The sequence below is a fragment of the Suricata suricatta genome, chromosome 2 (genome assembly GCF_006229205.1).
Source record: "Suricata suricatta isolate VVHF042 chromosome 2, meerkat_22Aug2017_6uvM2_HiC, whole genome shotgun sequence".
NCBI classification, from domain to species: domain Eukaryota; kingdom Metazoa; phylum Chordata; class Mammalia; order Carnivora; family Herpestidae; genus Suricata; species Suricata suricatta.
In genome coordinates, this window is record NC_043701.1 from 14295599 (window position 1) to 14323014 (window position 27416).

General features: G+C 39.0%; 1 protein-coding gene across 1 annotated transcript in view; it reads right to left on the reverse strand.

Annotated features, from left to right (window-relative positions):
* Window positions 1–1582: 1582 nt before the first annotated feature.
* Window positions 1583–27416, reverse strand: part of UBN2 (ubinuclein 2) — a 74297-nt gene continuing 48463 nt past the window's right edge. The window contains exons 14-17 of the mRNA XM_029917915.1: window positions 21611–23155; window positions 15214–15445; window positions 14691–14780; window positions 1583–11742 (exon numbers count right to left, since the gene is read on the reverse strand). Of these exons, the coding sequence (XP_029773775.1) occupies window positions 11693–11742; window positions 14691–14780; window positions 15214–15445; window positions 21611–23155 (1917 nt within the window). The 3' untranslated portion in view covers window positions 1583–11692. The remainder of the gene's footprint in view (window positions 11743–14690; window positions 14781–15213; window positions 15446–21610; window positions 23156–27416) is intronic.

Genomic DNA, 27416 nt, shown 5'->3' on the forward strand with positions numbered 1-27416 from the left:
CCAACCACTCTCCTGTGCCAAAGCTCAGGCCCGAGACCATTTCTTGCCTGGGTGAACAGTGTCATATACTCTTCCGTAGTCCTTTGAAAAACCCCACCTTCCGGACACTTGACCCTCATTCAACTCTGGAAGGCCGGGTACACTTCTCTACCTGACTACTTGTTGGCTCTCCAAAGGTTATTCTGAAATCCTTAACTCCTTGAGCCAAGTATCTTCTTAGAAAATTTTCTAAACTACAGAACTAGTTTGAATGACGATAAAAGCGAACATTTTCCTAGTGCTTACTACGTGTCGCCGTGCCAAGTGCTTTACATGCCTAATATTAATTGCAATTACCTGAAAAAAAATTTCATGGTCAAAGAAACTTGGGGAAATTATAGATTTAAAAAGTCTTGCTTACAATAACGCCTCTAATATGTTAGTATACAAGACGGTGAATGTAGCTGAATAATGACAGATATCTTTAGGGCTATTATTCCCAAGAACCCGCTTTGGCGCGTCTGTCCTCAAATATTGTTTTTTTCATAAGGGCCATCTGCATGCAGCCTAAGCTCTTCCCTCATGCATAAGGACCATCCCTTTTAAAAATTCTTCATCTTAGTGATAATGCACCAAAATATGCGTAAGTAAAAGGAAGAAAACACTCACATAATCACTCTATATTTTGGGGTATATGCCCTTTTCTGTATTTTCTATGTGTATACATACACACGTACAAATGACAAAGTGCTCAATTTCTCTCACATGTTGCTTTCTATCTCTTTCTCCTACTCCTTCCCCAGAGTTAGATTGAATTCTTTGTCTACTCTTTATCTTAGTAATAGTTTTCCTAGAGGTCTTCTGCAGGTAATGGATTTAAAGATGGATCACTTTTTTGGGAGCTTTTTATTTTTTATTTTTAAAAGTAATCTCTATCCCCACCATGGGCCTCAAATCCATGACCCTGAGATTGAGTTGCATGCTCTATCACCGACTGAGCCAGCCAGACACCCCAAAGATGATCGGTTCTGCAGAACCAGTATGATAGGAATATCTACATTTCAAACCTTGACCCTAGTAGCATTCCTTGCACTCTGACACACACACACACACACGCACACGCACACGCACACCCTGTAACCCAGAGGAAACACCTAGCAAGCCTGCATTCCAGGACTCCCACGGTCTGGCTTCTACCAATCCCAGTGTACACATCACACCAGCCTGGTCTGCTTGCTGACTCTGCTCGGGACATTCCTTTTGCCTTCTTCTTGGCCAAATCCCACTATCCTGAGACCCAACTCAAGTGCCATCCATCTGACAAAGTCTTCCCAGATCGCTCCAGTCTGATTTCTTCCTTGCTCTGAACTCATAGGTCAGGCAGCAATGGACACACCCTTGTGACAAATTTTGAACTGTTATCTTTTAAGCTCTCATGAGATTGCAAAGTGTTTGCCAACACCCTGAAGTGGGGCCCCTGCCCTTTACTTCTGTATCCAGCAGCCCTCGGCACGGTGCAGTACAGACAACAGAGACTCAACCACTGCTAAAAGAATAAGGTATTAAAGTCCGAGTTAGCCCAATAACACAACAGACACGAGAATAATATGTACATTCCTCTTTATTTAATACAACACAGAACACATACAAAAAGAAAAAAACACTCATGTAAAAGGTCCTGTCACAAAGGATAGACAGGAAACAGCTACACTGAATCAAATAAGGCTCCTGCTTTAAAACAGGGGTTTGCTAGCTATACCTGGAATATGAGCAAGGCTGTTGCAAAACGAAAAAAAAAAAAAAGTTTTTTTCCCCTGCACCGAAGGCGTATATCCATGGGGCTAATTTACTCAATTCACAGATCCACATTTAGGAATGTTTAAGCCCTCTCACATATCCAAAATTCATCAGGGTTTTGTGAAATGTGTGATTATTTTTTGGTTAAAAAAAATTGACCTGTCCTTCTTTCTTCTTAGAAAACAGTGACAAGAGCTCTCTAAAAACTAGAGACCAACAGGCCACCCAGAGTTTGGAAAGCTTTGCCATGAAAGTTCAAAGGGCGTGTAGAACCGAGAATGCAAAGGCAAGGTGGCAGTGGGAAGAATTTAGCTTCTTAGTCATTTCCTGGTGGCCCGTGTTAAGTACTGGGAAAGACAACATGGAAACACCTCGGCTCAGTGCAGGGTCGGTAGCAGCAGTTTGGCCATATTCCTGCTCTCGTTAGAGCCGGAAATTAAACAAGCACCAGTTCGTCTCAAAAGAGCCTTATACAAACACACACGCATACACACCCACACCCATTCACATGTCATCACCACCCCCTTTTATTTAAATTTATTATTTTTTTACTAAAATAATACAAAAAAGGGAGACAGGTATATTTACAAAAATCCATGGCTGGTACAGTACATAATTTTTAAGACACACTAAATGCTACAATCTTTCAGGTCCTGAGATTATTACAAATATCAACTCAAAGCTGTGTTCAGGTCCAGTTTTAAAGGAGGAAAAAAAAATCCCAAAATATTAAGTCACACACTTATTTAAAATACAGTATATCCCTTCAAGTGAGCAAAAACGCACCTCCCTACAAACAAATGCGATACAGTAATCAGTGCCTTTCACCCAGAGGAGCAGCAATTCTTTCCGCTCCCTCCTTCAAGATCAGCTGTGAAACGTGTTGGCATCTATGTAGCAAGTGTGGAGGAGGACTGTGCCTGGAGGGAAGTTCCTCTACAGAGCGAACGTTCACTGTATAAATAAGTCCGGTTTTTTCCTTCTGTTACCAACCAAATGTCTTTCCCTTATCAAAATGCATACCACAAGTGTTGGAAATATGTGCTTACCCAGACTAAAAATCAGAATCCTTATTTCCAATCAGTTATAGCAAATAGGTCTGCAGTCCGCAATAATTTTACAACTGCAAATAAAGTTTCTTGCTTGTAATGTAAGAGAGAAAACACCCTTCGCTTAGTTACCGTGGTAGACTTTGATTAGCATATTACTTGGGGCACAAATTTTAACCAGCCAGAGATTTCTTTTCCTTTTCTTTTAAGCTTAACAACATCTAGTGAGCAAAACGCAAGGGCAAGCCCCAGATTACATACTCTTCTTAAGAATAGTCTGATATTTTTGATACTTTCTGTGATATAATTTTTCAACGACAGCCAACAAAAGGACAGTAGAAAGCTTGAATCTTTTCTATGGCTAGCCAGAGATCAGAGGAAATTATTGGTAGGTTGGAAACCTGCCTCTACTGTGGAAGGGCCCCTTACTTATCAGGTCTCAGACGTATACGTAATTAATTATGCAGGCATAGCCAGGATTTAAAAAGTTGGCCATCTTTGGCCAACTTTCTAACTCACTATATGGAAACAGTAACACTTTTATCAGCCGAGAAATAACTTCTTTGTCTTTTAATGCCCCTCGCCAACACCGGGGTCATCCTTGGTAATTTTGCAGGTATGGGAAAGAAAAATCCTACGCGCTGCCACAGGGCACGTCAACCCTGCAAACAGCACACGACAGCAAAACATGGGGAAAGTTTATGGCTCCGAGGACAGAAAATACAAGGGAAGGACGATCTGACAAAGGCAGGTTGTCACACAGAAAAACATGCCAAGTGGCTGGTCTTGGTTACTGCTCACTCTCCACTGCGCTCAGAGGGGAGGGGGAGCTGTTAACTTCAAAAGCAGAAGTATTTCCAAGTTATCTTGAGGAATAGTTATCTTTTTTGTATTTCAGTTAGGTTTCCATTAGTGCTCTATTATAAAATATTTTTAAAACTAGATTTAAGATAAAATAGAACTTTATTATCATTAGCAAAATGGGAGCAAATAATGGGCAGAGTTTTCTGAGGAACAGAAAACTGGTTCTAAGAATTTACATGGCCTGTGTGACTCAGATCTTTGCAAAGTAGGCTCATTCCAGGGGAAGTATGAATATAAGCAAGGCAGAGTATTATGAGAAATAAGAACCCTTAACAAAAGTCTTCATCTTTTTTGAATAACCTTGAGAAGTATTAAGAAGAAGCCACGAATTATAGCTACCACACTGTATAGTAGTAGGGAAATCTAGGTTTTAATACAAGGGGAAGAGAAAAATAATTCCAGTCACCAGTGATGATTCCAAATCCTGGACATACAGACCCCCTTTAATTATACTACTGAGACTCCTGGAAGTACTCTTGACCTGTTCGGGAAACAGTTCTGAAAACTGCTAACCCATTCTAAATGGAAATAGGTAAGAAAGACTGAGAAGTCAAAGAATTACAGTAAGAGGAAATTAAAATAAAGGTCACAAATAGCTTCTGTCAAGCAAATGGTACTTTGGGAATATCCGAGAAAAATGTAATTTACTATCCAGTTGTTCAAAGGCAGTCTGATTAAACCCTCTGAGTCCCTGGCTGAGTCTGTGCTAGGACAGAACAGTCTCCTGGACTGTGCCTGTGGTCCGCACTTGTGGGTTGAATGGAGACACAGGAAAGGTGGCCCAAGTGAGTGAGAAAAGGAGGAGAGAGTCTAACCTTTCTGCTCCAGACTCTTGACAACATGCACTAGTACAGCAACTAGCTGATGAAATGGTTAACTTTTGAGCTCAAACTACAGGTGAAAAGAATGAGGAAAGACGGACCTCAACATTAAATATTCAAAGCTACTTTTAATTAGAGTCTGACCAACTGTTCAGCTCTATAAACCTGAACACTGTGCCACAGAACCTAACACGTTCTCAGAATTGAACACTGGGACGATTTTATCTTAACAACCCAAAGACACTCCATGATTCTAAGTACAGCTTTTCACCAGTAAAAGGGTCTGTACTTAAGTTTCTGAATATAAAGTTCACATTTTAGGATAGATGAACACATAAAATATCTCTGTTTTATGCTTCTGTTAATTTTCCCCAAGGAACAAACACACATTCAACAAAACCCTTATGCCTTATTTCTTTGGGTAGAAGTCATTTAACATCTGTTATCTGAAGAATGGAAAAAGAGGGAAATGTGGAAAATAAGGAGTATGTTTATCTGCATAGCTGATATTTAGAGGTTACTAACTAAGGCCTTATCTGAAAAAAGCAGTAAACAACCAAAAAGTGACTTTTAAGGAAAAACGTCCTATCACTAGAGATTAAATGGGCCTTGGCCAATTGTGGGAATTAACCCAGATGCTTGGTCTGCTTGGGCCTGGTGCTTTCTCTTGACTCACTTGAGCTGGGTAATTTGTTCCTTACGGTCTACATTCTCTTTCCTGACCCTGAATATGTGCTAGAATTTAAATCTACACATATTCTCTAACAATTGTTGCTTAGCATTTAGCCCTAACTAAAAACACAACATCCATTTTTTCCTGCTGTTGCTCTTGTTTTAAATGATAAAGGAAAATTCCAAGTATCACTACTTAATATGCCAGGATGGAAGGTGGAATAAAATGATCTTCATTCCATCCTCAGAGATGAGCAAAATCATGTTTCCTTCTCCCCTTACCCCTCCCACCAGTGTCCCAGCTAAGTGAATCCTGCCTCCCCTCTCCCCATTCTCTTACAGCCTGGCCGGCAGATGACTCCGCCTCCGTCGTGGGTGGGAGGAGCCTAAGTTACACAGAGGTGGCCCGGCTGGCTGCATGCCCAGCTGACTTTGCATAGCGCCTGCCCCTTCAGAGCAAAGACGGAGGAGACTGTAGTGACGGAATAGCACACAGTCTCTTGATTTTCAAGAATGAGGAGATACCCATTTCCTTCTTAGAAAGCTAAAAGCTTAGCTATCCATCACCAAACAAGTGCTATAAGGAAAGCAGATTGAGAAGATGAAAAAGTGAGACAGATAAAACTTTCAGGATCATTAATCAACTCCAATAACCAATCATCCAAACTTTACCTAGCTGTAGCTCCATGACCTTGGCAAAAATCACACATGTATTAACACCGTAAAAGGCTAAAAAAATCTATTCATAATTAAGCAATTTAGTGTTATTCCCCCTTCCCACTTATTAACCTGAAATTAATCATTTTAATCCCACCACAAATATGTTTAAATAATATGCATCTAAATTAGAATTCCAGTGATTCTTCTTTAAACTTAAAAATCATATGGTGCTTTTTATACCCATCATAGGGAAACATTTTTTAGCCTCTGCGGGAAGATGGTGATACTTTTTTAAATCTATAGGACATTTTAGAAAAACTCAAAGTATTTTTGAAATAGTAAAGTCTCTGATATCCCTGGGAGGTAGGTGAATATTATTATACCCAATTTTCAAATGGGTAATCTGAGGCACGAAGGTTAAAATGATATTCCCCCTGTTAAATGTAGTAATTCAAGAGTGACTCAACTGAACTGAGGCTACCTGATAAGCACTTTGCTATCAGGTAACACCACCAGGAGCCACTGCTTTCTTCTTGCTCACCACCAGTCTCCTCTTCCCAATTAAAACGTCTTTAAAAGGGGGCACTTATTAGATAAATTCGTTCTGGGCTTTGAGTATTGGTTCAACTTAGTCTCCTTAAGGTGTCATATCTGGTTTTAACGAGACACAGATGAATTTTAGATACTGAAAATTAGGCTATTCTGTTCAAGGGAGAAATCTAAATAACCATAAAACCAGAGTAAGCCAAATGTAAGTATCTGGCAAATAAAAAGAAAATTGAAGATCTCTCAAGAATGCTATAGGTTATATGAGTGTTTCCATGAGTATCTGAAGTCTTTCTACGTTTATTAAACTTTTCACAGATATGTAGCTATATGAATTCTTGAAAAATAATTTCCCAGAAGAAAATAGGATGCATGTTTAATGTTGACCAAGTTGCTACCTTTCTTCAAAACTGATTCAGATACAATACCAAGATTCTGACTCTAGCTGCCTCCAGTCTTAAAAGTCTCGCCTGCCATCCTGCTCCTTATCAACTTGACCCACAAAAGACTCTTGTTATTCCAATGCTTTCTCCAATATTACTCATGCCAAGTTTGAAGGGCTCAGAGCAGTGGGTTATATCCAGGAATAGTCAATGAGTCCACTAAATTTATCTTAATTGAAATAAATGACTTATTATATTTAGGTATTTTTGTTAACTTCTACAAACAGATATTCAAAGGGGGAAGACAGCATCTTGTATAAAGACAGTTTCCCAATCTACCCTTTTGAATTGACTAAAAGCAATGGAATAAACAAGCCAGAAGTTTTGCAGACATTGAAAGAAGTGTGTTTGGAAAGGATGCAATGGTACAGCAGCTACTAGTTATATATATATATATATGTATGTATGTATCTTACACATATATCCTTATACATCAAAAAAAAAGGAAGAATATTACAGCATGACATGACGTTGGCAAGTATGAGATTCTTCCTTCTGAATCCCCTGACTTAGTAGCCTGTACTTTAGGATATCTGAGAACACTTTCAAGAGGGGGGAAAAAAGAAAGAAAAAAAAGGCACTTAACGAAGACAAAGGCCTGAATTCAGCATGTTTTAGAGGAGGAAGCATTTTACGAGAGCTAAGAAATGATTTACAGAGTTAAACTTTTCCCCTTAAATTTTATAAAATAAAATTACAGAACATGTTTGTAATCATTTACTTACTACTGCATTTTTCTTCCGCTTCATTTTTACAAAAGCAAAAAACACAACAGAACAATCATACATGCACAAGAGAAAGTAAAAGTGCCCCTTTTGAGAACATATGGTCAGCAGAATCTATAGTGCTGAAGCACAGGGAAAGTTCTCAAGTTTGGCCTGATTATAGATTTTTCCCACTCTTCTACTTCTAATTTAAAATAAAGCAAAACAAAACATCAATGAACCAAAAAAGGCAAACATAAATTCAAAACCTAAGTGATAATAAAAAGAATACAGGGACCAACCAGTGTGCTTTTATGGTACACTCCTAAAATAAAGTATCCTAACTCTATACGTGGGTCAAGTTATATGACAAAACCTCCTGGAAATGAGGAACTGTAAATTAGGTTAAAATCGACCAATACAGGCAAAGTTCATTTTACAAATGTAGCAGCAAATATGATAGATAACTGGAGTTCTAAGAGACGATCCCAAGGGACACAGAGTTCTCACAATCAATGGCAGTTTGATTAACAGCAGAATTTCCATTTCAGAAAATGTCTTGAACCAAGTAGAGGCGGAAAGGGGAGTGGTAATGGCAACCAGAACAAACTAGACGTGTCTGCCCTTTCCGACCCTGGGTAGTAAACAATTTAGATCTGCTTGGGGGGAAGAGCAGACGGGGCGGGGGCAGAAATCCTGGGTTAAAAATCTTTCCCAGTAAGTTGTTTTCAAACAGGTGTCAAACCCACAGTATCCAAACGTGTATGTGCCCGGTTCTTCCCCCTACCTTGGTGATGCAAGAAACCCTACTAACTTCTAGGATATAAAAAAACGTAATTTGGGCCAACAACATCCATCAAAGGGGTGGTAGGCATGACAGAATGGACTGACACAATCCTCTGATTTCCTCAGAATATCAGGATTTTTGTGACTTCGGATTAACTTCACTTCTTTTTCCAAAACGTTATTCTTCAGGCTGTTTTAAAACCATGATTTCTTTTACTCTCGGGTTTGAGAAGCATGTGAGAAAGAATCAGGATTGAGTTATAGTGGAATTATTGCTTGCATTGACTTTGGAGGCTCTGAATGAGCTTGACACTTTGCTCCCAAACAGTCTCCAACTGAGGCTCAGCACTGCTATCTCTGAAGACAGCTCTGCTGACCGTTATTGCTTGTGAATACTGAGGAGTAACTTGTATGTACAGTAACAGCTTATACATCAGTGAAGGCAATTTAAAACATAAGACAGTTGAAAACAAAACAGCTTAGTTTTCCTGAATCAAGAATCCCGCTGAGTGGGACATAATTAAGTGTGCTGATTATTTTTGCATTGGGATGTTGCTAATGCTCTTCAGAAATACACATTGCTCTATATCCTTTCCAATTACTCACCATTTTAAAAAATAACACGATTTGACTTTTAAGTGCAAAAATACAGTATGAGTCACAAGTCTCTGTGCTAAAAAATAACCAATTTATATGGTTGTATTTAGTAAGAAAAACTGTAAAGACAGGTGCCCATAAAGTATGTACACCATTTTCAATGTTATGATCTAGAAAAGAAACAGTTCTGTATTTACATCTAGGAGCTCTCTGGTCCTACTTATCTATTAAGAAATAGAAGGATGTTTCTTTCATTTGTACAACATAAAAGGGCACTCTTGACCGAAATGGATATAAGTTAGTGAAAATGTGGTGGGGGGCTGAGGGAGGGATCTGGTAGTAGTCCTCAAGGAATCAAGAGTGAAGAGAATAGAATATCATCTCCATATATATGGGCTTTTCAGAGCCAAGAGCCTTCAGATAATTTTAATGGTTAGTTATAAAATAATACACCGGGGAAGAATTGATAATCCTGTTCTCTAACGACAACCAAGAATTATCAGGGATCTTCACATAGCATGATTTGGAACTGATTTAAGATTTAAGAAATTGAAATTATTCTCTGACTTATATTAGTAATGAATTTATATATAAATAAATCTTTGTATGCACACAAACAGATGAACACATGCACAATTATCAGCAGGAAGAGAGATTAGTATGCACTCTGACTTCTCTCCTGGGGTGGGAAGTAAAACAAAGACTAGCTTCCTAAAGGAAATCTCCCACAGAGTATAAGCAAAGACTTCTTTTTCTAAATTAGATAAAAGCAACAGGTATACTACACTGGAATAAGTCAAGAATTGGGTAAGCTTCCCTAATTTAAAAAAAACAAACAACTTTTAATTAAACATATTCAAGTCAAGTCAAACCTCTCTGCAACATCTCAATATCCTTCCAAAATATCTACTGGGGTTGATACAACATTCTGATTTGTTTTACAGGTAAACTAAATTCTTAGAGGTAAGTAACTATATCAATGTTTCCTTTGAAATAGTCCTTTCCCCTGACTGTAACAAGTTCTTGGAACTAAAGTTTTCAGTTACTTACTAACTTTTAGCTCTGAAGCAAGCCAATGTGACTCTGAAGTCAAAATATAGATACACAGATCTGACCAGATCGGTGGTAATTTATTCACAGACCTGCAGGCTGTGTGGGACTTGTGCTTGTCAAAGGAAACAAGGGCCAGGCTAATACACTTATTTGAAGAAATCTAAGCGTATAGGGTAACTTGTAATGAAAACAGATGCAAATCTTGCTACTACCAATCTCATGCTGTTTTTTAGGTTAGTCTGTTGTTATAAATGGGTCAAGCTTACATCAATCTTGGGAATAGTTTGAAAACATTCAGAAGCCTAAATAGGGAGAAAAAGAGACAAGACAAAAAGTGAGGCCAAAAAAATAAAATAAAATGTATCCAAAAAGAACTAAACTTTCTCCCTTAACATCCTTTGTTGAATATGTATTTGCAGAAGGAAGCTATAACTAAGTAGTTTTGTTATCTACAGGTTTACCCACATATCAATATTCTCAGTAAATATTAATAAAGCTTTAAGATCCCAAATGCTCCAAATCAATTTCACTACACTGGATACAGGGAGTAAAAATACACTGTGATTGTTATAAAAAATAATCCCTTATACACATAATGATCCTAATGTAATTCCTCCCTTTAAAATACTATCTTAAAACTTCCAAAAATATATATATGCCATTTGAATGACCAGCGAAGAGGCATGTGCAGTACACGTACACCTGTCTCTACCAACAATTAAGAATTACCTCGAGTACCGCTAGCTACAAGCCCCAGGAGCAGTGGTGAGCCGAGGCGAAGCTGGGGAAGCTGACAGTCAGAGTGTCGGGTCTGCAGGGCTGGGAGCACCGAAGTCGCAGCCCTACGTCAAAGATCCCCATTTCTGAAGAGTCACATTTTAACATCAAGAATGGAAATAAGAATTAACCAGTCAATACCAGATGCACAAATCACCTGAAGAAGAGTTAAGTACCTGCTTCTGAATGGAAGATGAAATTGACCCTTTTACAAAAAGGGGACATCTAAGTTTTGTCTGTTAAGAGCAACAGGCTCAATTTCTTCACTTTTAAAAATCTTGATGATTTAAGAATATATATCACTGTGCTAAAATAACTTTCCTGAAACATCTTTAGTCCACTGATTTGCATGGGGGGTTGCTACACACTGGAGAAGATTCAAGTTTGTTCAGGACTTGTGAGAGGACAGTATTTCCTCAGCTACTGTCTGGACCAAACACAGGGTCATTAATTTTGTTGTGTGGCAAATCTGCTGCAGAGTCCACTCAGATAAACATGACTGTTACTCCTGACAAACTGGCCTAATTCCAGATAGACTGCCTTTTATTATGCGATTACGTCTACAAGTGTTCAGATCCAACCCCCAGGATGGATGGAGTTTACCCAAATCCTCAGATTCCTTCTTCCTCCCCCGGGGAAAAAAATCAAATTTGTACTTCTGTGGGTTTGACAACTGAGTCTCTTTCAAGTCAGTTAATATGGTCACTTTGTCTTTCTTTAGAGGAGACCACAGGTCACTAACTTTGCACGAAAGCATTTCTTCCTCCTGCACCTGGTTTGACTCAAGTAATGTTCTCTTTTCTTTTTTCCTCCTCACCACAGTGCTTGGGACGAGAGAATGTAAACATCGACGGAACAGCAGCCCTACGACCACATGAGTACTTTCCCATCAGGTAGATTCCATCAGCCAGCTGAGTGCCTCATCTCCGTTGCTCGCTGGGAAGTCACTGAGATTTCCGTGGTAATTTAGTTTCCCCTTTACTTTGGCCTCCATCTGAGAAAAAGAGATGTTTAATTGGACTGTGTTGGTGTGTTATAAAAATACAGACTAAAAGCAAATGAAGCAACGAGAACAATTAACTCTTAATTTTCATGTGAATGACATTGCTAAAAAGACAACCTCTAATAACTTACATGCTATGGATGGCTTTACAGAGGTTGAGAAACATAAAAGAGAACTCAACAAAAAAGAGCCTCTTAACTCAAATGACTGCGGTTCAATTGGTTTTTAGATGAAATACTACTTCAGCATGTGTTTATTATCTACCTCAGAGCTGACTGTGGCAAATGCTATGAGGATCATAGAGGAACAGAAGAGACAATCCCCATCTTGAAGGAACCTACCACATGTTTCCATCCTTTTAGAAGACCAAGTCAGTTTCATTTTCTTGCTAGTGAAATTGAATTTCTTGCCATGGCATAGCACTGGATAATTAATTCTCAATTATTTATTAAATGAGTGGGATACACTGGTAGTGAAAAATCTAGCTGAGTCTTTGTTTTGGTCCTAACCTGGCAAAAGTTGTAAGTGATAGAAAAGTCGGCTACTGGGAACAATGGTTTCTAGTTTTACATGTTTAAAAAAATTTTTTTTAATGTTAATTTATTTTTGAGAGAGGGAAAGAGAGAGAGAAAATGTGTGAGCAGGGGAGGGGCAGAAAGAGATGGGAGACACAGAACCCAAAGCAGGCTCCAGGCTCTGAAATGTCAGCACAGAACCTGACGCAGGGCTCAAACCCACAAACTGTGAGATCATGATTCGAATTGATGTTGGACTGAGCCACCCAGGCACCCCTTACGTATGGTTTTCTTAACTGGAAAAATGTTATTTTACTTATTTATTAAATTTTAGTCAGTTGATTATTTAAAATGGGTAAGACTAGAACCCAGTGACCTCAAGGGCCAACAAAATATAGAGAAAGTTTAACAGGGTCCTGCCGTAGCAAGGACAATGAAGCCTCCCACTCCTAGGCCTGAGAGAAAGGCAGGGCGAGGCAGGAATGGTGGAAACACACAGGTGAACAGGAACAAACTGCTGCATGACAGGATCAACCTTAAGGCCAAAGGAGACCACAAGCCACACTGCCAGGGTCATGCATATGATATCTAACTGCTAAAACATAAACAAAACAAAAAACTGCCTCTATTGAAGAAAAGATATATCAATGAGAGAGGATGATGGTTTCAAAAGCTGTATAAATAGAACACTATTAAAATAACTTTGGTGACAACATCTAAGGAATTGGCTTTTCCATTTATAATGAAATATTATGTACCTGTGTTTGTAGAGAGAATGATTTGACCTAAGGAATGATTAAATTCATAAAATGGTAAGGTAGGATTGTGCTCAAAGCAGCTGTGGTAAATTACAAAATAAAATACTCATATTAACTGAACTGTGAGCTTCTCTAGACCAAGGTTTGGCCCAAGCACCAAATATGGCCCACTATTACTTTAAAAAGGTTTATCGGAACCCAGCCACACTCATGCTCCATATTTATCTATGGCTGTTTTTATACTAGACTGGCAGTTGAGTAGCTGTGATAGAGAGTATATGACCTGCAAAGCCAAAAATATTTACTACTGAAGACATTATAGAAAAAGTTTGTATTACATATAAAGATGAATACATAGAAGTTATATTCATTCTCTCAAAGAGCTTGATCTAATGAGCATAAGGTGAAATCAAGAACTAGACGTTTAACCAACGAAGCCAAGCAGGTGCCCCTCAAAGATCATTTTATTTTTATTTATTCTTTAAAGTGTGTGGGTGTATGTATGTGTGTATGTATGTATTTATAGACAGAATGAGCAGGGAAGGGGCAGAGACAGACGGGAAGAGAGGACCCGAAGCAGGCTCTGTGCTGACAGCTGAGAGTCCAACACAGCTTAGACTCATACACTGTGAGATCATGACCTAAGCTGAAGTTGGATGCTTAACTGAGTGAGCCACCTAGGTGACCCCCCTCAAGGATCATTTTAAATGCAGTGGCCAAAAAAACTGTGAAATCCCAGCTAACCTCAAAATAATAGCTGAACACTTACTTCTGTTCAAAAGATCCTGAAAATGGCTTTCAACAATAGTATCAGCAGTCTACTGAGGTCAACTGCTGTTGAAAGCTATAACCTAGAGGCCAAAATGTTATGTCCAATGTCCACTAATTTCAGAGTGATCTAGCTGGGCTGCAAGTGTATAATGCATACAGTGTGGAGGGTATTAACTGGAACACTCTTAAAAGGCAGAAAAATTACCAAGTCAGACTTTTCAGATTGGTGTCTCAGATCACTTACTACCAAATCATCTTGAGCAAGGTGCTTATCTCTAATTCAGTTTCCTGATCTACAAAAATGGGGATGGTTATTAGCTCACTCACAAGTGTTGTAAGGATTCAATTAGCTAATACATGTAAGTAGTTACAAGACTAACTGACACTTAGTAAACCTTCAAAAGATGTGAACTATTACAATTACTGGACATGACTTTTGTACACTGTTTTCTGAATCCTGTTCTTTGTCATCATTTCAATAAAACAAATGCCTTCAAAATGTTTTCTTCAGGGGAGCCTGGGTGGCTCAGTTGGTTAAGTGTTGACTCTCGGTTTCTGCTCAGGTCATGACCTCATGTTCATGAGATCAAGTCCCATGTTGGGCTCCGTGCTGGGTGTGGAACCTGCTTAAGATTCTCTCTGTCCCCCTCTCTGTTCCCCTCCTCCACTCGTGATGTTCCGCTCTCAACAACCAAAAACTTTTCTTCACATGCAACAAAAGATCTCTTTACCTATGTCCTTTCGCTTACAAGGAGTTTGTTGCTAATGAGGATTTGGTCATGTGAAAATTTGTTTTTTCCAACTTTTGTCAACCCATTCAATTTCCAGAGATTTATAATCCAATCTATAAATCTATATAAATATTATGAGATGAAAAAATAGGCATCTTTCTTACCATTGAACGTTTGCTGTAAATGTGCAGGCAGAGGTGAGTGGGAAAGTGTTGCTGCATGCTGAGCTCCTGGCTGTAAACCCTTTAGTAAATCTGACAGAGAAACAGAACTGTTAGTGACCTTCTTCAATCGAAGGTTTAAGCCCTCTTAGATAAAAAATGAAAACAGTTTATCTAATGTTAAGCATAGCCCCTCCTTTCAAAGTCCTTCTTCGAGTACATACATTGAAAAAATGTACGTACGTAAATATGTGTATGCAAATGATCCAGCAAATCTGCCTTCCGCTTATTATAAATTTCATTCAGACAGAAATGTGGTAGAGTTGGTTCATTTAAGAACTGTAAATAAACTCTGAATCCACCAATTTGATTTATTATATATAAATGAAATTAAACTGCATTTCTTAAAAAAAAAGTTCTGTAATCTTCACTAACTCCACATGGACTACTCTTGCTGACTATAAATTCATGAGACTTCCCGTTCTGTCAAACTAGGTAGGCCAGTAACTACAAGAGCCCCACTTACTCTGAGTTAGGCTATGGTGGAAAGCGGCTGAGGTAGATCCCGAGGTGGTTGTCACTCCAGCTGTGTCCGTTCCAAAGCCAAGTAGCTCCAAGGGAAACTGGAAGGGCATGGTCACGGGAACAAGGCCACCCAGCATCCCAAAAGGAGTCACATTTTGATTTGTTACAGACAAAGGTGATGTCATGAGAGTCAGAGGTGAGGCATTAGCCAATAATGATGCTCCTGCTGTGGACTGCAGAAACCAGGGGTCAAAATACATAAGAAATCAAATCTTTAACCTGAATTGATTTATTGCATTTAATATCCTCAGGGGTGCACTGTGTCCTAACTCTAACAGAAATGTCATGAGACAGAAAATGAAGACTGAGGTGAAAAGCAGATTTCTAAGAGCTACCCATATTGGTTTCGGACATAATTCTCTACTCAGCTCTCCATCACCAGTTTAGACTCCGTCACTTATTTTAATGTCTATATTAACACTTCTTCCTCACCTCAGACTTCCATTTATCCACTTTTGCTTCTAGCCCCTAGATCTGAGCCACTAGTCATTAATTCCATTCAATTAATATATGATCTTTGAAAATGCCTGGTAATTTCATTGTTTTACCGTCTTCCTGACACAATCCCTGTGGTTAAAGCCAGACTAGGACTCTCTGAGAACCCCGAAAGGAATACCCTCTGCTTCCATCATAAAGCCCTAAAGAAATGAGGCCATCCGGATAGTCTTCCTCATCGTTAGCCTTACCTGTCTCCTCTCCAAGACTAACCATCTGACCTGTGCCCTGAATCCCACCTAGGCAGAACTTTCTAGTACAAATATCTAGTATTATACCTTTTCCCATGTTTCCTCTGCCTTGTCACATACAGAGTCCTCATCTTTTTTTTTTTCTTTTTAAACAACCACAGTTACCCCTGGCTCTTTCTCACCCCTAGAAACAACCTTATTTGTACTCCTTTTGTTATCAAATTTACTAAACGATACCCTACATTTTCCACATTATTTCATTTCTCCTTAACCCCTGAAAGCTGGTTTCCATTTCACTACCTTTCTCAACTTAAGACTCCTTAAGGTAAAAAGGTGTTTTAACACTCCTCTACCTGGGCTTTGATGCCATGTTTGTGAAAAATACATTTAAATCTGAAATATGCTAACATTAGTTAGCTTTCGCTGAGAAATTACTTATAGTTCATTAAGCTAATTTAATCCTTTGAACAATTTTCTATTCAGCAATAATCTTTCCTCATTTTCTTTTCTATATATACTTATCAACAAAAAATAAAAATTTTTTCAGTATCGGATATTAGCAATTATAGTTTCTGCAACTGTGATTTTTTTTTGTAGTCTTATCTTCACCAATTCTAAGTTTCCCTGGGCAAAAATTTTATAGTTCTAAACTTATTCAAGAAAACTGAATTCTTTGAATATTTTTTAGTCAGTAATCAATGTTAACTATAGTCAGAAAACAATGCTACTCTTTCAGTAAACATTATTAATAAATGGGCTGATCATTTTCTTAGTTAATCCATGAAAAAATATAAGTGATCTTCCCATACATATATGGCAATTACATATATTTATTTATACACCAAAAGGTCCATGCCACTGCTAAACAAAACATGAAGAACAGCCTCAGGAAGGCTTCAATTCTAGTTTTTCAACTCTTTCTCCAATAGCCTTCCTTTCCCTTATCTTCTTTGTTAGATCTCAAATTTACATCCATACTTCTGACTTCATCACAGTTTTCATCCTGTAAATCTGAAAGCTCAGTGAGGAATGTCACTTGGATATGGAAGCCTCATCAGCCACCAATGAACTCCTCAGGCCCTGCAATCATGTGACCGACCTTATTTGTCATTAGCAATCTCATTCTTTCCAAACAGACACCATAAAATAACAAGACCAGATGAATTCACTGTCAACATACTTATTCTGCCTTTAAAAAAAATTTTTTTTAACCACCACTTCTTCCAACACTTAAGTACAAATCTTTATCACTTTTGCTTGGACTTGGCTACTTTTCTTATTTTCTAGACTTTCCCTTTCTGAGCCAACCATTATATACTAAACAGATACATTTGAAAGAATTACTAACTTAGAAATAATGCTTTGAAGCAATTTGGATAGAAGGGATCCTGTATCAATTTAAGAATTAATAATAGTTCTTTTTTAAATCATAATTCTATTGTAATCTCAGGATAATATGGTGTACATACTCCAATACTGTTTGCCCCAAGTAAACCCTCTGGGAAGGAACATTAGGTACTGGTAATAAGGAGAACTCAAGCTTTTCTGGAGGAGGCTAACTGAAGTATTAAAATAGCTGGAAAATGTAAATTAGGGCAACTTCCAAAATTAAGTAACTGAGCAACTGAAAATGATATCATGACATAACTAACATTTTGTACTTCCAAAAAACTTCCACATCGACTTCTGTTTATAAAACTAAAATGAAACATTAGATTATCTAAATGTTACAAGGCATTTATAAATCTCTCTCTCTTACAAGATGGAGACATTCCAAAAATTGGGAATCCTATTGTTGATATCGTTCAGAAGTACACAGGAGAAGTTGTCAACATAAAACAGGCAAGCATAAACAGGCGAAACCCAGGATGCCCCATGGTCAGAAATACTGCCATGACCTCCATGATTTCTGGGGGATAATATAAAGGAAAACCTTGATCTTCCTGTGGTGGGCAGTATTTATTCATATATACAAAATTTTTTAACCATGTTTTATTTTGGTGAGTACACCAGTCCCCCATGCTCCACAACGCCCAGCCTAATCTTTTAGAATATAAATCAAACCATATTACTTCCCTGTTGAAGACCCTCAAAAGCTTCCCACTGAACACAGATTAACACCCCAAGTCCCTATCGTGGCCTGCAAGGTTGTCCATCACGTGGTTCTGGTTGCTCCCAGATCTTATCACCTGTCCGTCTCTCCCTAGTCTAGACGTGCGTGCCTACACATCAGGCTCCTTCCTAGTTCCGTGTCTTCACGACAGCTTGGACTGTTTGTTCCCACCTATCTCCAAAGGACTGGCCTGCTTATTCAATTCTCTGCTCAAATGTTGCGTCCTGAAAGAGGCTTTTCCCAACTCCCCTATCTATGTTAGCAGCAATCACAGTTTATCATATAATTGTTTTAATTTTTCAGAGCACTTAACATATCTTTTTTTAAATTGGTGTTTTGTTTATGTCTCTACCTGGAATATATGTTCCAAGAGAAAAGAATCTTGAGTATGGTGTTCATTCTATTTCCCCAGCACCTAGAAGAGTGCCTGGCACATATTATATACCCCATAAACATTTGCTTAAGGAATAAATTATTTTGGGAATTATAAAGTGGCAAAGACAGGATTCATAGAAAAATCAATAAGCTGAAGGGTAAGAAAGAAGAGGAAAGCCTTGAGCAGAAAGTTATTAAATAGAAAGAAGGTAGAGGTAAATACTCTGAACCCAGAAAGATTTTAACTTCTGTTAAGCTCAGGACCTGTCCTTTTCACTCTGCAAATGAACAGACAGCTAAAGAGGTCTTTCAGACAGGAGCTGAGTGTTCTGCAGGCACGGATGTATCTCTTTAGTATCGGAGAGCTAGAGAAACAGGATCTAGAGGTCACAAGGTTTCAGTGAGAGGCTACATTAAAAACAAAAAGCCATCGGTTCTCCCAAACTTACAAACAACTTTATTCAATTACTGACCTTTTCTTCATTCAAACCAGTAAGACAGAACAAAAAGGATCAGGTCTGAAGTCACGAACACTAAGGCCTTCAATCATAAAGTCATTTCAGGAAGGAAGACAACCAGAGGGAAGCAGTTACTTTCTGGAAACACGAATTCTGCCATATAGTTCCCTAATGACAAACCAATCGGTCTGCCAGTGTCTAGCTTCCCTTGGGATAAGTAATGAAATACAAGAAGGCTGAGGGAGTGGGGTGGGGAACAGAACAGACAGACACTGGAGACGACGAAGGGTGGAGAAAGATGTAGCCTTAAATTCATGAGTGAAGGGGAGAAAGGTTATTTTTAACTTAAGAAAAAGAGCCAAAGATCATGTAATAAGAACGTAAGTGAAACCATAGTTTATGAGTTAGCTCAACAGAGACAATATTTTACGTGGTCAAAGGTTATAATTTTACTTTCAGAAGAATGGCAAAGGTATGAAGTGAGCTAAAAGCCTTATAATGACAAGAAGTTAAAAGTTAATTCTAAAATGAATCAACTGTCTTTATCCATTTTTCATCCTTAAAAACACAAAAGAACACCAGGAGAATTAAAAGTAATTGATACTAGGAAGGAGAACCCTTTTGGCAGGGAACGGGTATTTTTGTTATAATTCTTTCCTTTATTCAAATTAAAGATTAATATCAAAAGCAGTCAACATTTTAATAAATGTAATAGGAATGTGAACTAACTCCCCAGATCTTAGTTATAACTTAAATTTTAACATGCAATCCCTAATTAGTGTTTCTTATTTTATTTCTGATAAAAGTAAAATAGATTAAAAAAAATCAGTGAGTCCAAGATTTCAACTAATCAAGTATCAGTTAATTTAATTTTATTTTTATTAGAATTCTGGAATGAATTCATTCCTAAGCCTACAGTAAAGGCAGAGTGATGATTTGGTTTCATTTGTTTATGAATACCGATGCTTAGCTTCTACTGAATAGTAAAAAAATTTACAAACACTAAGGTAAACATTCTCCAAGCAGATGTTCCTCTTCCACATAAACAAGAAGCAGTACTTTCTCAGACAACAGAATTCCACAAATCAATAAAAGTCCATATTTTCAAAAAACATTTAAGAACCCAAGAACACATCATAAAATGTTATGTATTTTTTTAAAGTTTGTTATGAAACAGATTATGTAAAACCTATTTTCTTGACAAGACTCTAAAGGGATACCCAGAAAACATAAATACTGGTGGGATGATAGTGATTTTTCTTTTTTCTTTTTTAAAATTTTTTAAAATGTTTTATTTATTTTTGAGAGAGAGAAAGAGACAGCGTGAGCAGGGGAAGGTTAGAGAGGGAGGGAGACACAGAATCTGAAGACAGGCTCTAGCTGTCAGCAGAGAGCCTGACGCGGGGCTCGAACCCATGAACCCCGAGATCATGACCTGAGCTGAAGTCGGATGCTTAACTGAGTGAGCCACCCAGGTGCCCCAGATTTTTCTTTTTTCTGAATTTGCCTACAGTGAATACATATTACTTTTGGGGACAGGGGACAGGGAGAAAGAATATTAAAGAAATCAAACTGGTCACATGAAGGACAAATCTGACAAGGTCTCAATACAAGGAGTGGCAGAAAGAAGAAAACAATGACAGAGATGATATAGAAAGAAGAGAGATGAAATATATGAGTGATAAAGGGCTCTCACAAAGCTAAGGCCATATGGCTCAGAAATGATCATGAAACGCATAATAGAACAAATTATTATTGAGCTGAAAAAAACCACCAGGTCTAAGACTGAAAGAGGTCACCATGTTTTAGGTACAAAGTTAATGAGCACTTATAGATAAATCTAGTCATAATCCAAGAATACCTGAATTCCAAGTAAAAGAGAAAATCTTACTACAATTTAGGCAAAGAAAACACATATAAGGGAACAGAAAATCAGAAAGGCCTCAGACTTCTCCATAATCCTAAATGCTAAGCAAAGGTTGGTGGGACAGTATTTGTAACATCGGGAGGGAGACAGTGACCAAGAAGGCTATACACCCTCACGTGTGAGGGAACAGAAATGGTCAGGGACGCCAGAGCTAAGGGAAACTAGGCTTCATGTTAGCCTTCTTGAAAAGACTCCTTTCTTGAGTGAGGCAGTCTGCTAACTGCAAGACAAATTTAAATTAAAAACTCATGAGTGGGAAAACTAGTATATAAAAGGATGATTGACAGTAATTTGAGAGAGAGAACCATACATAAATAACTGCAAGTTTCATGCAAAATAAGAATTTTACTTGAAAAGACAAATGGTTAAAGGAAAAAAACCCCACAAATGTATAAATCTGATTAAATAAAAAAAAATCAGAAAGGTAGCAGGAGAGGGGGGACTAGAAAGGAGACAAGTGAGGGTATATTAAACTTGTAAGTTACTGCTTTGTTCTTGACTTTGACAACATACAGTTTTAAATATTCATTCTATATGTTTTTCAAAAACTGTGAAAGTACGCATGTGCTACTTTACCGGGGGGTGGGGGGGTCCACATCCCAAGAGAAACCTCATCCACCAAGTATCCCCATCACTGTCAGGTCAACGTCAGGAACACGCCGTAGCCATAGGTAAGAAGCTGTTACAAACACCTTCTCTCTCTATGGCTATCAGGCTGACTCACAAGAATGATCAAACAAGCTGGCATTTTGTCCCAGGAACACAGGGAGCGTACATACCTGCACACTGGCGGTCACCACCGAAGACCCTGAGGCAGAGGATGGTCTGTGTGGAGTAGACAACGGTTTAGTAGCACCCTGTGTTCCACTTCCTGTTCCCCCAGCGAGACTAGTCCTATTTGCTCCGCTTGAGTTTAGGTTGCTACCTCTGCTGGCAGGTACATTCACTGCAATTCCACTCAAGCTATTCTTCCCAACAGTTCCAGTGGGTGAGGAATTTGTTAGCTTTGAAGGGGCCTGAAGATTTTTTGTGGATGGAAGGCCTGAAGTACGATTGGAGGGCAGCAAATTCAAGGTGGGAGACTGTCTGCTGAGGTTTATCCCACTGGGCTGTTTATGGACTGGGTTGTTACTGCTGGAGTGGCTGCTCTGGGCTACTAGTGCATTTGGACTGGAAGAGCTTGGGGGTACAGGAGGCTTCGAAGTTGGGTTGGACTTAGAAACAAGTTTAGTTGATACTGAAGGCTTAGCGGACAGAGAGGGCTTGGGTGAGGCAGAAGGCTTAGGTGAGGGCAAGGGTTTAGGAGATGTGGCAGGTTTTGGAGATGCGGCAAGTTTGGGGGATGCAGCCATTGAGAAGGGAGACTTGAAACCCTGCGTTGACATCTGTGACACCATAGCCTTGGCTAAATAGTTACTGGAGGTAGTGGTGCTAGGTACTGTCCTAGAAACCAGGGGGTGGGACCCTTGAGAACCATTTCCAGGAGAGGGAGTAGATAAGGGAAGGCGGTACATAAGTGGCTTATCTGAAGTCTTAATAAGCGGGGATGAACAGGAAAGTTGGGGATTATTACTTAATTTCACCACTGGGTTGGTCTGTGATTTACTAATGGTGGCTTGTAATGGAGACACATAGTTCTGTTGGACAGCTGAATGCTGGTGCACCTTTGTTACTTGTGTTAACGAAGAAGCGTCTTGGGCCTCTGATGCTCCCAGAGCGTGAGAGGAGGCAGCAACTTGGGCTTGAGAAGAGGAAACATGGGTCTGTGAGGAGGAGGAAGCGTGAATCTGACTCGACCTCTGTAGTCCTTGCTGCAGCAGCCTGGCTGGCAACGGTTCCAAGGAGACTTTAGGGTTCTGAATTGAGGAACCAGCAATAAGGCCTGAAGAGATGCCAGTATGAGCTAAATCCTGGGGTTTCTTTGGTACCGGCCCTGTGTGACCAGCAATAAGACTTGATGAATGTGCAGTCTGAGAAGAATCTAGTTTTTTAGGAGCAGCCAGTGGCAGCTTACTCATGATACTTGCTAATTTTTCTTCTCTCAGTCCTGGACGAGGTTTCGCAGTCGGCATGCTTATCCTTGAGCCAGCTGGGGGGCCCTTGTTGCCATTGTTGATAACAGCTAAAGCTTCAGAAACAAGATCCAGTGCAGGTGGATGGAAAGAAAGGTCTTCGTCTAGTGAGTCATCAAGGCAGATGGTCTCCTGGGCTGGAGTAGAGCCCGAGCTGGTAGAGGCCACGGCAGACGTGCTAGAGCTCGTTGAAGGACCACCGACTGAAGCCACCAAGGATGCAGTTTTCTGGTCCTTCTTTGGACTACACTCCTATCATAAACAGCATTATGTTGGAAAAAATTAAATAAGTTATTATCAGTTTTTAAAGGACTAAGAAATTCTCACAATGATTAAAATTCTACTGGAAATCTTTAGAGACCGTGAAAACCAAAACATTTCTGAGGACAGAGCTTCGACGAAGTGTGCTCATAAACCAAATCATCTGACACACTGCACACAGCTGCCATATTGTAGTCAGCTCTTCTGAGAAGACCGAAAACTACGCCAAAGGAACATTCGTATACTAGTTACGTTATCTGTGAAGCCCCCTGACCCTGCCCACTGGCATCAGGTCTTCACATACTTTTCCAAATCCATCTGTTCAGAGACTATTCTCTTTTTATTCTCCTTGTACCTGTAAGAAATTCTGCATTTATCCTAAGACTCCACCCTTCTTCTTAAGAATGGTTTGTGAGGACACTGACCCTCACTTTCCGCTTCCTTGTATTTCGGCCTCTGTATGCCCTGTGCCATAGCCACCCAGAGCCAGTACACAGAGGAGGTGGCACATCAAACCGGGGCTCATCCAAGCATATTAAGTCATCTGTACTTTAGTCAAGATATATTTACTAAATGTCTACTATGAGCAAGGCCATATACTAAGAAAACAGGGTTAGCAGGAATTAAAATTCTGAATACCCAAGAGAATATGGTTTGTTTAAAAAAAAAAAAAGTAATCTTAAAATTCAAGTAAGAGAAAAGAGGATTAGAGCACAGTTTATTTTTTTGGTTTACTTATTTTGAGAGAGAGAACGTGTGCAGAGGGGAAGGGTGGAGAGAGAGGGAGAGAGAGAACCAAAGCAGGCTCCATGCTAATAGCGCAGAGTCCGACTTGGGGCTCGAATTTACAAACCATGAGATCATGATCTGAGCTGAAATCAAGAGTCAGATGCTTAACTACTTAACCATCTGAGCCACCCAGAAAACCCATATAGCATAGCGTAAAATATTCAAAGAGGGAAAGAATTAAAAAGTAACTTTTCCCTTAAAAAAGAAATATAAAGTATTTGACTCATGTCTTTTTTTTAAGATTAAGAAGAAATAGGGGCACCTGCATGGCTCAGTTGGTTAAGTGTCCAACTTGGGTTCAGGCATGATCTCACGGTTCATGGGTTCAAGCCCCACATTAGGCTCTGTGCTGTCAGAGCCTGGAGTCTACTTCCAATTTTGTCTCTCTCTCTCTGCCCCTTACCTGCTAATGTTCTCTCTGTGTCTCAAAAATAAATTAAAAAAAATTTTTTTTAAATTAAAAAAAAGAAGAAGAAATAAATCTGGGGCCCCTGGGTGGCTCAGCTGGCTAAGCATCTGACTTTTGCTCGGGTCATGATCTCACAGCTTGTGGGTTCAAGCCCCACGTCAGACTCTGTGCTGACAGTTCAGAACCTGGAGCCTGCATCAGCCTGTGTTTCCCTCTCTCTCTCTCTCTCTCTCTCTGCCCCTCCCCTGCTCACACTCTGTCTCTCTCTCTCTCAAAAATAAAATAAACATTAAAAAAATGTTTTGAAAGAAATAAAACTATTACATAAAAATCATTTCAAAGTTTTTGATTAGTTTCTTATAAACAAACCCAAATAAACCTAAGCCCAAAGGCTTAAACTGTGTATCAGTTTATATCACCTTAACCACGTGGGGAAAGAATGGAGAGAAGTGTCTCTACCATCAACCACCTGCTATAGTATTACCGTAGAGCAGCTGTTAAGAATGCTGCTCAACTCTTAACTGCTTCAGCAACTTCTAAGCTGCTACTCCAAAGCCCTAATAGAAAACCCCAGTCTCTCAGAATTCTGGAATGTAACTGCATTAAGGTCAAAGCTGTTAAGAAATGAATGGGTAATACATGTAAAACACATTTGATTTGACATACCATCCATCTAACTATGAGTAGTGAAAATTTCATTTTATAAAAAAAAAAAATGTATAGAGGGCATCTGGGAGGCTCAGTCGGTTAGGCAGCCAACTTCGGCCTAGGTCATGATCTCATCGTTCCTGAGTTCGAGCCCCATGTCAGGCTCTGTGCTGACAGGTCAGAGCCTGGAGCTTGTTTCAGATTCTGTGTCTCCCTTTCTCTCTCTACCCCTCCCCTGCTCATGCTCTCTCTCTCTCTGAAAATAAACATTTTTAAAAAATGTATAGAAACTGATGGTGGGAGAATGTATCAGAATAATTCTGGCACGTTACCAATATAAAACTGCTTTTTAAAGTAACTTTTTACTTTTTTTTTTTAATGAATAAACTGGTTCTATTCTTACTGATTTATTTATTTTTATTTTTATTTATTTTGAGACCTTGCATGTGCAAGGTGCAAGAGAGAGTGAGTGAGCGGGAGAGAGTGTGTGCGCCAGCAGGGGAAGGGAAGACGAAGAGAGAATCCCAAGTGGGGCTTCATCTCACAAGCCATGAGATCATGACCTGAGTCAAAATTGAGTTAAAGGCTTAACTGGCTGAGCCATCCAGGTGCCTCTTTCTTTTTAAAGTAAGCTCCAGGGCTAGGGCCAACGTGGAGCTGGAACATAGAGCCCTGAGATCAAGAGTCGCATGCTCTTCGGAGCCAGCCAGGTGACCCCCGAGTTAATGTTTTCTTTATAAAAATAACAGTAAACCCACCCACCAGAGTACTGTGTGAATTTGTACTGGCAGAGAGAATCGTTCTGGGTATATACTTGAGTCTAAAAAGCAAGCTACCCCATTTATAAAATGCTAAATCATATGAATAAATGAACAGGTGTTTGGATGGAGGGAAGAAGGGTGGCCAGGAAGGGAGGATGGGTTTGTACCACAAAGTAGGAGGTTTTTTTCCTGGATACTTATACTTTTCTCCTTCTTACTTTTCTGTATTGTTTGCATTTTCTTTCTTTCTTTCTTTTTATTTTTAAAGTAGGCTCCATGCCCAATGTGGGGCTTGAACTCACAACCCTGAGAACAAGAGTTACATGCTCCACCAACTAAGCCAGCCAGGCACCCCCACATCTTCTACTCTATTTCCTTATATTATCTTTATAACTAAAACATGTATTTGGGGGCCAGTAGGGTAAAAAAAAAACACCAATCGGCAACATAGATTTTCCATTAGGGAAAAAGTAATTTAATCACAAAGACACAAACAAGCAAAAACAGGTAATTCCCTATACCATCCCTTTCATTATTAGAATTCTGATAAATTAATCATATGCTTGAATAGGTGTATTAAAATTTAACAAACGCTTTATGAAGAGCATTAGGAGTTTAAAAATAAAGTACCAAAAGAAAGCACAAACTCAACAGATGAGATGAAATACTAGCTCAGTATTACTTGAATTAGAAGACAAATGAGGTTATCTTAGAAAAAGAGGACTATTTACTCTGTACTCACAGAGCCTCTAGGATTAAAGGTTAAGAAGGCCACAGAGAAGGATGACCTTCTGGCCATACCTCATAAGCAAAGAATCTCATCTATTCAAAGAGATGAAGTCCATGGGGAAAGGCTAAAACCTAAATAAAGTGTGTGGGGTTTCTTTATAATTTTACTTTCAAATGATTATAGTTTTCACTTCTAGAGATTGTACTTGGTTCTTTTTCAACTCTGCTTTGTCTATTTTGATATTTTTTTATCTGTCTTCTTCTTTGAATATTAAACAAATTAAATCCCTTTATGTTGAAACCCAGTAAGCCCATCACTTGCCCCTCTCAGGGATCTAATTCTGTCAGATGTTTCTGCCACTCTCACTCATAGTAATTTACTTCCTTGTGTATTCTGTATTTTCAGATTGTAAGCTCATGTTTGATACAGTATCTATGAGGGAAGCCTTTGAAGCCTGGGATGAGAATGCATTACTTCAAGGAGAATTTGATTTGCCAACTGCCTTGGGTCTAATACCTTTAAGTTATTTCAAAGCTTAAGGATTTCGCAGATCTTGCAGGTAGTGTAAATTAAACTATAAAACTCCTTAAATCCTCAGGGAGGTCTTCCTTCCCCTAATCTAGAACTCAGGCCAAGACACACAAGTTTCTCACTTTCTGCTGGTACTGCTGACTGATTTTTTCTAGTCCTTTCTTTTATCAAAGAGGTTACCCTTTTAAGGTCCAGGTTTAAGCAGAGTTTCAGTCTAATTCTTAACCTTATAAGCCCAAGAAAACCCTATCTCTTGTGCTCTGAGAAGAAATTTGAAAAGAAACCATTAAGTGATGGATGAAAATCAGCAAATGCCCCTATAGGCAACAATAGTTTCAAACACATTTACAACATAACACTTTGGCAGCTTCTTCTTTGCTTTGC